The sequence below is a fragment of the Vigna angularis genome, chromosome 1 (assembly GCF_016808095.1).
Source record: "Vigna angularis cultivar LongXiaoDou No.4 chromosome 1, ASM1680809v1, whole genome shotgun sequence".
NCBI classification, from domain to species: domain Eukaryota; kingdom Viridiplantae; phylum Streptophyta; class Magnoliopsida; order Fabales; family Fabaceae; genus Vigna; species Vigna angularis.
In genome coordinates this window covers 43,034,428-43,048,181 of record NC_068970.1, presented here as the reverse complement: position 1 = coordinate 43,048,181, position 13,754 = coordinate 43,034,428, and the positions used below count along the sequence as shown (strand labels likewise).

General features: G+C 31.9%; 1 protein-coding gene across 1 annotated transcript; it reads right to left on the bottom strand.

Annotated features, from left to right (window-relative positions):
• Window positions 1–62: 62 nt before the first annotated feature.
• LOC108319712 (uncharacterized) lies at window positions 63–2,306 on the bottom strand. Its single transcript, XM_017550937.2, has 3 exons — window positions 2,117–2,306; window positions 1,755–1,949; window positions 63–551 (listed from the first exon to the last, which is right to left on the bottom strand). The coding sequence occupies exons 1-3, from the start codon at window positions 2,147–2,149 to the stop codon at window positions 288–290; spliced, it is 492 nt and encodes a 163-aa protein (XP_017406426.1). The 5' UTR covers window positions 2,150–2,306; the 3' UTR covers window positions 63–287.
• Window positions 2,307–13,754: the final 11,448 nt, after the last annotated feature.

Sequence of the window (13,754 nt, the reverse complement as noted above, 5' to 3'; positions counted from 1 at the left end):
AATTTCATTTTCGATTTCGTAGTCTTCAACAAATTTTAACTGGTAAGAGAATTAGGAAGAACTGGACGAGGAATTGTATGATATGCATATTTGCAAACGCTGAAGTATAAAAATATCTGGATTTAGTAGAAAACACGAGGTACATTTTTTTCACGACCCACACAAGATGAATACTTGGGATCTGGCTTCTCCAACGCTTTTCCTCTGGCTCTATTGAATCTTACTCAGCTTATAACCAAAATGCATCCCTAGTTTCATGGAGTGTTGTGATAGAATTTATTTCTCTGTTAAGACTCAAACTTGTCCACCTGTTGCAGCACCTGAAAGATGGTAATATTCTGGGATGGTAGGGGAGGGAGAGGTGGCATTCTCATTAATGGAGTCATCACAAGATCTCCACCCCCGTTTGTGAGGTTATGATGCCTCTTTCGTACTCCTCGAGCTGGAGGTTCTGCGTCCATGGAGGTTGTTCTTTCCCCATCTCCAACGACCCTTATCTCTGCTCTCTTCTTTAAGCTTTCTGCAAACCTCTTTTCATGCATCCTTTCATCCTACAAAAGTCACATTTATGTCAGTTTCTTTCCTCAACTTCGATTGCACTTCAAATATTGAAGTATTCCTCTTACACTGCGTTTCCTGGGGGCCTTTGGAACAATCAGTGAAACCAAACATAAAAAATAAAATATTCTGGTTGTTATCTTCCTTTTTTAACCTTTCCTACAGAAACCAGTAATTAGATTCATCCCGAATACATGTAGTTTTCATTAACTTCAATTATTTATTGTTTGCAGAATAATTCTGGAAGTTTCTATTTTATCTTCCTGTGAAAGTTTACTAAGTAACATTAAATTTTTTTTTATATTTAAAGTAATAACTAAATGTATTTTTTTATTTAATACTGTCTTATATTATATTTTTGAGAGAGGATACAACAAGAAAATATACAACCTTTCTCTAACTAGAATCAACCTCAATAAATCTTTTACAATTGACATGGATATCTAGAAACTAAAATTGAGTGATGTTGTATAATACATTCTTACTGATGTCTTACGTCCCCAAATATATTAAATGAAAAATAAGTACATATATTTAACTATCTTGAGAAAATCAATATTAAAAATGTTTTAGGAAAATTGAAATTTATTTGATAAAGGTCAAATACCTTTGACGAACATCTTGCATGAGAAATACATTGACTGCATATAAGATTTTTCTCCTTTCTTTATTTTTTTATTATTTTTGTTTCAAAGCAAACACATGACTAGATTAGAGATACATTATGAGAAATATCTGCACGTACTGAGGTTCAATTAAGATACAAAGTTATTTTCTTTCAAAAGCTTCTAGCTTCCTGTTATTGTCTTCGCCGTACTAAACCCTAAAAAGACATTCTCCACATCTGTATGCTGTAATTCAGAGCTAGAAAGAGAAGCTCAGAAGCTAGTCTAGTATATACGTCTTCCAAATATTGCAGGCCAAAAAATTATGTTTAGTATATCAAATTCTTGCGATATATATAAGGTATATAAGGTACATCTCCAGAAACTTTACATGTCGGTCCCTTTGCAAGCAAAAGACTACTACGAGCACAAAACTATAAGACAAGTGAGGAAATGAGGAATCACCATGGGCTCAAAACAAACATAAAAGCGAAGCTGCATTGTTTTTCGTTACCATGCAAAATCCCTGTTTGTCATGCCATCATATGATAATAAGTAGAAAACTAAAGAACAGAAAACAAATATGCTTACATTAATAACGGAAGACTCGGGCATTGGGCATTTCACGGGACGATCTTCATCTGGTGGCTCCATAGGGTGTTCAACAGGGAAAAAATCAGTGCTTTTATCAACCCCTTGAAGATGATGCACTTCCATGATGATACTGTTTTGTTGTGTTGTTGCACTAGCTTCATCTATCAAGCGAAACTCGCTCTCCTTTTGGTCCTAATATTTAGAAAATTGTTTTTCGTGAGCACCACATGCTGAGTGTCACAAGAACATGGAAGAAGAAAGGAAAAAACAGCTAAGATTCTTCACCATTAACACATTCTCCAAATACCATTTTATGAGGGAATAGGTTGGAGAGAGAAAGAAGGTTTAAGAGCACTTACAAAATGATCCCCAAATGAAAATCCCATCAACATACGAGCTCATGCCAGAAGCTGAGAAAATGTTGGTTTGTCTGTCCGTTGTGTGTGTTTGTGTCTGTGAGAGCGAGAGAAAGAGAAAAAGATAGGAAAAGAGAAAGACAGCATAAAAAGGTGTAATAGAGCAGGATGAAAGAGAGAGAGAGAGAGAGAGAGGTGGCAATGTGGGATCACCTTGTACAGTTGAAGGGAAGAAAGATTCCCATTGGGATTTTGCTACTGCTTTTAAAATTTTAATCTTTCGCTTTCTTTTATTTTTATTTTATTTTTTAATTTTTATATGGGTCCTTGTCTCTTGGCGAATCAGAGGCATTGCTTTTCTTTTCTGCTTTGCTGCTTTTTAAGAAGAGTAGCAGTGTAGTTGGGTTGAAAATGTTGGATTCTCAAATTCTCTCTCTATCCCACACACTTTCTGCTTTACTTGGATATTGCAAGAAGCAAATAACCTACAGATTTTATGCTTGCTGCTAAGTTACATTACACCCATCGTAAAGAGCAAAATCAAAGCTTAGAAAATGAGATGTGGAGAAAGAGAAAGCGAGAGCCGAAAGCATAAATATCGCGTCATTGCCATCACTTTAGTCTTCACACTTTTGAAGTAGCCGTTCGTTTATTTCGATGCATGTAACATTCGTAAAGTAGCAGTACGTATCCAGTAACAGTTTCAATATATCTCAAACTTCAACTTATTAAGTTGTATTCCTTTGAACATGTATAATATTAAATAAAAGGCTTAATTGTTGGGTGGTCCCCACTGAGTATGGTGACATGGCAAAATGCATAGAGTAAAAATATGTAAATATACTGTGCAATAGTGTTTAATGAAACTTTCGATCTTCACTTCAACCTTCTTTACTCTTAAAGAAAACCTGATTTTGCACTTTCACTTTGTCGTTAATGAAATCTTCAATTTCTCTTCTCATCTTTGTTGTTGAAATACCTCATTGGTAAAGTTCATTGACTATAATTTTTTATCTGTAAATCCTAATTCCAAATTTTCACACCAAAAGCCTAAAATAGACACACACAATCATATATATTCAACACCAATGCACCTTCAATCTTTAATGGAACCGACTTCACTATCAAAGAAAGCTTGATTTTGCATTTTCCCTACGCCTTGCACTTTCCCTACGCCGTCAATGAAATCCTCAATTTCACTTTCTTTTCTTTATTGATGGAATCCCAATTTGTAAACGTTCATTGACTAATTATTTTTAAAAATCCTAATCCCAAATTTTCACATCAGAAAGCCCAAAATAGAGACACACAATCATATATATTCAACACCAACGCACCTTCGATCTTCAATGGAACCCACTTTACTGTCAAAGGAATCTTGATTTTCCACTTTCCCTTTGCCGTCAATGAAATCCTCAATTTCGCTTATTTTTTTGCTATTGGAATCCCCAATTTGTAAACGTTTCACTGACTAAAGTAATTCTGCTGGTAAATATAATTTTTTTTGGGTTTTAAAACTTTAATTATTCTAGAATTTTATCGATGAATTTAAATTTATTGATAAAATCGTCAGTAATACAAAATTCAATACCAACTAATTTTTTCGTCGATGAATTTGTTGGTATTACATACCTTAAAATTTGTCGATATAGTCTGTGAGTAATTTAAAATTTTTGTTATTGACAGTTTGTCCGTAGGTAAAAAGAACAACAAAATTTTTATCTAAATTTTCGCATAATATACTCCAAAGAGCAAAGAACTGAAACCCAATCTTGAAACAATCAAATCAAAGTCCAAGAGATTATTCTCAAGTTGATACCCGCCAATCAATATTAAAGTCCTTGGCTTCTCACCACCATTCACAACCTGAGACAAACCACCTCATCGCTCTCACTCATCATTGAGTTTGCTCCAAAAATCCTTCAATTTTTCTTTTGGGTTTGTAGAACAAGCTTAAGTTGTGCCATACCAACGAGCTGAGGCAGATGACATTAAGGTCACGATGAAACCCCAATCCTTGATTCCAACACTAAACAAAAACTCTCACGCGAAACTAAATATGAAGGTGCAAATTAAGATGAAACTGAAGAGGACATCGTCAGAATTTGGGGATTAAGGGAGACGAGGGCTCGAATACCCCTCTGGTGGGTTCTCCACACGTGATGCTCGGGAGAGATGCGTTCTCCACTAGAGATCAAGGACGAAACTAAATGGACAAGAAGTAAAGCCTAGTCCCCTTGGGTATGTGATGTCCATGTAGAAGAGGTGGAAAAGGAGAAAGATAAACAAAATGGAAATATAAAAGGAAGAAGATGAACCAGATCACAGTTATTACCAACGAACTTTATTGATAAATTTTTCTGTCAATAATTACTAATGAATTTTTTTTGTTTGATTTTTTTCTGTTCCGTTGGTAAAATTTACCGATGATAATTTTACTAACGAATTTTTTGTTGTTGGTAGGCCTTTGTAATTTTGATTTATCAACGAATTTTAAGTATTACTGAAAAATTTTGACCGTTAATAATATCAATATTTCTTATAGTGGAAGCATGAAAGAATACATCACTTTAACCGTATGATAAAAATAAAATGCAATTTGATATATATTTTATGAGGATGTCTTACCTACTGTATATGTTCAAGAAGTTGCATATATTTAAAAATATATTAGGGGTGTCCAATTTTTTTTTAAATATATATAAATTTGAAAGGGTTAAATATATAAAATTTAATAAAATTAAAAAAAATACTTTTATTTATATACTATGTTCTGTTCATGAAAAGAAAATATAGAGATGGGTAAAGCCATGTAACTAACAATGACGTTCAATAATTATATTTCAAAATATGATTTATTATCAAACTATATTTTCAACATATACTATGTCACCAACTCTACCATCACATGTTAACATTAGACCCTAATGTAGGTGTTTCATTATGTTAAAATAGAATGGCTAAATTTCCCACACCAAGAGGAGGGTGAATTGGTGAAATGTAAAAACCAAAAGCTTTTAAAAATTTTTCCCCAAAAAAGGATGCCTTTATACTTTTCTTGAATTGAAAGGTAAAAGATTTTCAATGTAGCGGAAACATAATCGAATAAGTACAAAAAGTAATTGATTGAATAAAAGAGAGTAGGGATCATAAAATTCAAACACTGCGTTTTTATACTGGTTCGGCCAACCTGCCTACATCTAGTGTCCTTCCAACCATGGGAAGCAAATGCACTATAATGATCAAGGTTTTTACAACAAGGTTTCTACAGAAGACCTCACGTCAAAAATGTAAAACACTTCTCTAACCCTCTAATCAAAATATAGGCAATACACAACAAGACCAACATCAAGAATCCTCTCTCCTACCGTCTAACCCCTTTGAGGCACCCTTAAAGTCAAGAGCACACACGTTCTTCTTCCTGTAGTCACAATAGGGAACTCAAACCAATCTTCAAGAGATTGCAGAATCTGATCACGCAGTAACACCCAAATGTGCATATTTGATTAGTCTTTGAAACACAACAATCATGCTCTTCAAGAAATCACAAGTTGTTGATCACCACGGTCAATCTTGTTTCTTGGAGCTTTTCCTCTCTTTCTATAAGATCACAACTTTCTATAAATGATATGAAAATTGTTAGAATCACAAAAAATCTTCACAGAATTCAAATTTGCGTCAATTTATAGTATAACACATATCAGACACATTTTAGTGGATTGAGCTACTAACGTAATCGAATATAACAATCAGTTATAACAGAATTAGCAACAGTCAAACAAATAATGAAATGTACAATTAATGCAATCGACCATCATTTAATGCTTGGTCAATATATTTAAAAATATGACCGTTATGTTAGTTGTAACAAGCATTTAACAGATTTTCAAAACATCAATAACTTATTCGAATTAGAGTGCATGCATTCGATTAAGTGAAATCTTTTTGCACAGTTTTGAAAACTTTTCTCTTTGATAAAACTCACAGCTCACTTCAAAAGAGTTTGTGCAAACACACGAGTTTTAATCGATTCACCCCATATTGTAATCGACTTAAAACTATTGTTTTGCCACACATTTAAAGTTCAACCATAATGCTTATGATTTTCCTTTTCCAAAAACATATGTTATGCATACACATAAAATCACATATTTCACACAGTGATATGCAATGAACAACACAAACATGTTCTCAGATATGCTTTAAAAGATTTAACACATTTAGGAAAAGCATATTACATATAAACATAGAACATGTAACACAAATACACGTGTGTTATTAATTATGTGTTGCAATCATAAAAAACTCAAATATCACTGAGATTGTGGGTTAAGCTAAACTTGTGCTCCCCCTATCAAAAATCTCAACACATTATATGTACTACATTACTCACAAACACAAGAGCTTGAACAAAGACATTTTTATTAGACACTCAAATTATCTTCTTGAATATCTGCTTTTAACCATAATGATCTTATCCTTAATTGGTATTACCAACATCTAAGTTTCATTCTTATGCAAAGACTTTATGCCTTTATGCATGATCATATTCTCAAATGTTTCCTTTATCAAAAGCAACTTCCACATGATGTAGATGATTTATATGACTCTACCTCGTTCATTGCAACTAACATGTACAAGGATGCCATTAAAATTATTTAATCTTTCAAATAAAGGTTTGATTATTAGATTAATTTTGCATTGTCACCATATGATTAGGTGCCTTGTTTGTATTCACCACATGTGTATTAGACAACTCCTTCAAAAAGAACCCCACATGTTCCTAGTATCTAATTTACTTTTCAGCCATGTTTACGAGTGACTCCTCGAATTCCCATTGAGATAGAAAAAAACTTCATAGAAAATAATGTCATTACTAATTATCACCATTCTCTTAAAAAGGGATGAGTCCATGACTCCTCATTATAGTATAGAGGACCTTCCTAGAAGGATTACTAGGATTATGATAAGAATGGAGACCTTTAATCCATTATCTCTTTCTTTATTTAGCATTTGTTTATTAATTTTGTCTTTATTTTGTTGACTTGATTTGAGTTGAGTTGTTTACTCTTTTGTGATGTGATCATAGATAGGACAAATGATGAAGAGAATAAAAGGATGCCAAGAAGTATGACTAAAGGAAATCATCTCATTTCTTGGCTCCTCTACACCTTTGTGCAAAAAGAGTAGAGTAGGTTTCATGGCTTGTATTTTGGCCTTTAGTAATATAAGTTGTTTCTTTCTTTGTTACCTTATCTTTTGTAAGAAGCTTATATATCCTTCTTTCCTTTAAAGTGCAACCAATGTGGGACTTCACATAACTTGGACTAAAAAGAAGAAGAATAATAGATAAGTATTCACTTTATTGCTTGTAACGCAAGTCACCTCTTGTATAACTTTAGTTTTAATCTTTAGGCTAGTTAGGTAGCTTATATACCTTTAGGATGATGTAAAATTAAGAGATGTAGGACCTAAAACTTGTCTTGGATGTTAATTTTCAAATTTAAGGTCTCTAAGTCCCACATCCCTTAGTTTACTCATCCCACTTTTTCTCCTACACCTATATAAGCAACCTAAGGCCTCCTTTGTAACATACACCTTTCATTGAATAAATATAAGAGTGATTTGCATTAAATTGCATTTCTTCTTTGAGATAGAATTTATCTCTTAGTATGATTTTGGGTCTTATTTTGTGAAAAACAAGTGACGATCCTCCTTGCACTTATTTTGGATAATTCTAAGTGGCATGACTTCAATTTCCTAAGTTTCCTTTCCTTTTCTCTCTTTCCTTTTCTGTCTTTTAATTCCATTTATGTTCTTGTTTGTTTAGTTTTTAGTTTCCTTTCTATTTAGGCATGTTATTCCTTATCATTTTGTATTTGTTTTGTAGGTATGACTAGGACTACCTTGAAGGAGCATAACACTCATATGAAGAGGAGGATGGGTTTGACCTTGGACCCAAACAAGTGGGTCACATTTTATGGATAACATGGGGCATGGTTGACCTTCTTTCTGTAAGATTAAGGGCACATGTTGCCTTGAAGAGCAAGGAGGTCACACCTACTACACCTAAGGAGTCTCCTTTGAGATGACCTAGTTTCTAGAAGCATATTTTTTTTCCTTTAGTGTCCTTATGTTTGTGTTTTGAAAAGAGGCCCTTTCCATCACCTATTAAAGGAGGTCTCTTAAACTTATAAAAGGGTTGAATATTTGAAGCTTCTACACTTATATTTGACCATTTGTGAAAGCTATGTTATGAGTGTCCTCTTCCCTTAGCCTTATCTTGAGTCTAGAACTCAAGTGGCAATAACACCCACTTATTTTGGGTTTAGTGAGCCTTGTGCCCACTCAAGTGGTATGCCATCATCTTAACTCCCTCTCTCAAGTCTTTCATCTTTTACTCCATTTTTGCTTCTCTTTCAGTTCATATTATGCTTACTATATCCAACCACTATGCTTTCCTTCCATTTAAGTTTCTAGTTTTGTGTAATTGAATTTCTCTTCTTCTTCTTCAATCTTTGGATGTGAACCTTCACATCTAGATAACCTTAGTTATCTTAATGTTCAGTGGGAATCTTCCTTGCCTTTTTCTTCATCATTAACACCATATATCTTAAGAACTAAAATGAGTCTTCATGAGAAGGTGACTAAACTCTAAAACCTATCACTTCATCTCTATTGTCAACAAGAATCTTTTTTAGACAAGATCGTGTAGAGAGACTAGATTGTGTAACAATTCAAGTTTTGAAGTTTAACATATAAAACTTAACAAAATATCCTTTAGTGAGCAAAACATCTAAGAGAAGTATATACTAGAACATATTTGTTAAACGTAATCAAGATAAACAATGACATGACAATTATATAAAGATTAAAATGTATTTGAAAAAAGTGCATCTAAGACGAGGAAGTAATAAACGTTGAACATTTTACCAATTGAGATACTAATTTCAAAAGTACAGACGCTAAACGATTGTACTATGAATTATGCCTAAACGCTCTCAAATTTCATTGTATTGAATTTATCCTCTCTCTTAGAGTTATTTGAATTCGTACTTGTACTCAAAATACTTGTTGCGTTTATACTCAAAATACTTATTTGAATTCTCGTAAGTGAACTAAAACACTTGTATTGTTTAACTTAGTTGAGTTAAACATTCTACACAAGTTGTTTAGGATTGATACCAGGAGTGGTTAAACTAAGACTAGTCAAGTTGACTAAGAGAACTAGAAGTGGTTGATAATACTTGTATACTAAGAATGTGTTGTACTTGTTGTAATATTTTTAAAGATTAGTCGAACCCATTAATAGGTCTTAAGGAAGAACTAGATGTAGCTCAGGTTGAATGAGTTAGTATAAAAATACTTGTGTTATTGCTTCTCTTGTTTAAACACAAGTGTCTAACAACTATTGCAGTTTATCTAACACTCACAATTGTGATTAAACACTATTTTTTGTGAAAAGAATTTGAAACACTATTCAACCCCCTCCCCCCTTTTCTAGTGTTTCCCTGTATTTCAGTAAGTAGATCACTCAAACATTCTTAATACTAAGTAATCCACCTGCTTAATCATACCTTAATTAGTGTTTTAAACTCTACGATGTTGGCAGAAGAAGAAGGTGATGAAGATCATTTTTCAAGATTAAATTTTGATGATGATAAAAGAAAGTCAAAGAACTTAAAGTGACGACAAAAAGATATTGATAGAGTTATATTTTGTTTATGTATTTGATTGAACCTTTGTAATAAGTCATATATTACTGAATAAATTATTTGTAGGACTTAGCTTAAAGAGTCATATAACAACATAAAGATTGCTTAGGAAATATTTTATTTATCCAAAACTCTATGATAATTGATTATCACTAATGATCACCAATTATCTCATTGAAATAAAGTTTTTCAAAAGAGTCTCTATGATAATCAATTATATCTACTAGTAATCAATTATCATAGCGAAAAAATGTTTTTAGAAAAGTTTTTGTGAGAATCTATTATCTTTTTAAATATTCGATTATCAACGATAAGTGTGACTTGAATATTCATATTCTTGACCTATTTTCAAATAAGAAGTCTATATATTTTATTCAAACATTTAAGGTTGTGTCTAGTAAGAAATTCCCTGTTTGTGAAAATGGGCTTTCAAAATGGTTGGACAAAATCAAACCTTTTCCAAGGGCACTTCTATTAACTAACCTCCATTTTTTGCAAGTGAAAATTATCCCTTTTGAAAAGTTAGAATGCAAAATTTTCTAGAATATGTTGATAGGAGTGTTTGGGATGGAATAATTAATGGTCCATTTTTTCCTACAATAATTATGAATGATGTGCATGAATCAAAGCCGTTTTCCTCAATGGACTACTGATGAAAATAGAAGGGCACAATATGATATTAGAGCTAGAAATATTATATCATATACTTTAACCCTTGATGAGTTTTATAGGATATTTATTTGTACAATGCATTACAGATGTATGATTATTACGTTTCAACCGAGTTATTCATTTCCACCTCTTAGAAAGAAAAGAACTTAAATCAAAACACTTAGCATGGCGATACATTTATACAAAACTTCTAATGTAATAGCGATAATGGATTTGTTTATGTCTTTTGCTAAATCTTTTTCATAGCTTGATAGAGAATTTGATAAGCCAATGATTTTTTTTTTCTATTTTAGAATACGATTAACCAACATGTTAACTAATCTATTACAATATGTGAAGTGTGCTACGAAGAATTCCTTAAACCAAGAGTACGAGATGTTTCGAATGTCGCAAGGCAAAACTATCTATGATATACAAAAGTGTTTCACACACATTGATAATTATCTCATATGTTTAGGTAAAACTTTTGATATGGATGAACTTAACATCAAAATTTTAAAATCTTTAAATAAGACATGACAACCATAGGTCACGACAATTATTGAATCTCAAAATCTTGCAACGATGTCTATGGTGACTCTCTTTGATAAGTTGAGTGAGCATGAACTTGAACTTGGGTGCTTAAATGAAGAAGATGACCAAGGAATGAAAAAGAACATAACTTTCAAAATTGAGATTGTAAAATTAAGTCTCATGATTAAACAATTCAACAAGTTCATTAAATCCAAACGTATAGGACAATTTAGAAGTGACAAGAAGGAGAATTAAGGATCTTCAAATTTTAAATGCTACGGTTGATGAGAAACTGATCATGTAAAGGCAAATTGCCTAAATGCCAAAAGGTGTGAAGAAAAGAAAAGAAGTAAGTTCTACAAAAAGAAGAAGGCCTATGTTTCTTGGGAAGAAAATGATTCAAGTTCATCTAACTCAGGTGACTTAGATGGAAGCAATGTACGTGTTTGCAGTGATAATGAAAATTATGATGAACTATATAATGCTTTCCAAGAATTATTTCATGAATTTGAAAATATGTTATATAGTAAATTAAAATTAGAATATAAAGGCTTGCAATTATAGAGGAAGCTAGAAATGTATCTGTTGAGTGTGTATATTGTAAAAGCCATTTGTTTAACATTAACATTATTGATAAATTACTTGAAGATACAACTAAATATAAAAATATTGAAAAACCTACATTTAAGAATAAGGCTTAAAATAAAAAAAAGTTGTTACATGTTTCAATTTCATGAAATTGGGTCATACTTCAAACAAGTGTAACATTAAAAATTGTGGTGTTTGAACTGGAAAATATGTATGGGTACCTATAATTAAATGATTTTTACTTTTCACTAACCCTAAGGAGACAAAAAAAATGTTGAGGATCTAAAAGGACTTGTTTTTTTTTAGAAATCTTAAAAATCTAAAAAGTCTATGTGGTATCTTAAAATACATGATTGGAGATAAGAAGAAATTTGTAAATTTCAAAGAATGGAACAATGCTTTGATACGTTGCCTAGATTTTCTTAACTCAACTGAGTTCAACAAGTGTTTTAATTCTCATTAGAATTGCAATCAAAGATTGCTTACAACAGTAAGCAAATATTACAATGAAGCTTGAGAGTGTTGCATCACTTCTTTTCTTCTCAAATATTATCTTTTTGTTGAGCTCTTCTACGTATGATGAATATTTTTGTTGTATGATATCCTCTTTTTTCTTCTTTTGAGAATTCTTCTATTTAAAGGCTCTTGGATAAATATCTGTTAGACAAAAAAGCTTTTAGCTTTGATATTTGTGTCTTCTCTTTCTTCGTGTACAACAGTCGTTGGTTAAAGTCAACTTGTCAGAGCAGTGTATGAAATAACAGTTTTAGCTCATGGTATCGTCTGGGCTGATGTAAACGTTTTTTGTGATATTGCTTTTAAGAGCTTTTATCAGGTTATGTTTTTATGCTTTTGGTTTAAGCTTTAAGAATGTTTTGTCAAATATATAGTCTTGACACTTTTTATGTTTTTTGAGAGTCCAATTGAATACCTTTGGGTACAATATAGCTTCCGTGTTTAGCATAACTCTCTCAGACATTTTTGACTTACTAGTCGTTAACATTGTGTTTGGGTGTTTTGACTTAGGTATTTTTGTGTTTTCTACAATCCTTAGTGTTTTCTACAATCCTAAGTATTTTCTAAAAACTCTTCTGTTGTTTGGAATTTCAAACCTAATGCTTATGGTTCTATGTATGGTATTTTTAAATTTTGTTTTGTTTAATATTATTTGGTTAAACTTTAAAACATGAGAGAGTTTACACGTGTAGACCATTTTGTCTTAACAATCTCCCTTTTTTTTATGTTCAACAAATACAAATCTAAACGATATGATCTTTCTTAGTTTAGCACATAGTTTTAGATTTTTATGGTTCTTTAGTTGTTATAAATGTTTTATGTTGTTTTATGGTTTTTATCTTGTGCATGCAGATTCATTAATACAAAAATCGCGTAAAACGTTGAATATTTTGGACTTTTAACGGCGAATTCGCGAATGACGTCATATCAAGAGATGTTAAATTGACATCGAATTTAAAAAATTCGACGTTAAATTAATATTGAATTTTGTCAATATACGACGTTAACTTAACGTCAAATTATGTTAATATACGACGTTAATAAATTTTTTTTTGTTTTTTTAATTAATTGTGATCCTTTTTTACAGCTCTACGAGACCTGAAAAGTAGAAAAACAATAAATTTCAGTTTTTGATATTTTATAAAGCAAGAACTATGAACGTAGTATCATCAACAAACAATAATAACCAACAACAAACAAGTTCAATCAAACAACAACACCAAAGAAGTTCAACCAAACAACAACAAACAAGTTCAACAAAAAAAACAAGAAACAAGTTCAACACATAAGTTCTTCAAAACGAAAAGGAAAACTATTTTTCAAAAGGTGGATTCGTCGGAGTAAAGTGTCGTCACCGATGACAAAGAAAGAAGAATGCGCCTATGAAGAACAAAAGCACAAAAATAATCGATCAAAACAAACGAAAATCATACATAAAATGCATTTGTATCAAATGAAAGAAAGATTACATGTGATGGTCGTCAAACTTCAATCGAGAAAAGTTTGAGAAGAGAAGAGGGTGTTGCGCGCTAAGATAAAGTGAATGAATTTTCAATCTCCTGCTCAAATTTTTTATTGAATTCACTAACCTTTTGACGTCTAATGCTGGGGCATTCGACGTTTTATATCCTTTTATG

Coding starts and splice junctions, on each gene's coding strand:
- LOC108319712 (XM_017550937.2), bottom strand. CDS start 2,149: ATGTTGATGGGATTTTCATTTGGGGATCATTTT. Junction 1,950..2,116: donor TTTCATTTGGGGATCATTTT/GTAAGTGCTCTT, acceptor TCTAAATATTAG/GACCAAAAGGAGAGCGAGTT. Junction 552..1,754: donor CCGAGTCTTCCGTTATTAAT/GTAAGCATATTT, acceptor TGACTTTTGTAG/GATGAAAGGATGCATGAAAA.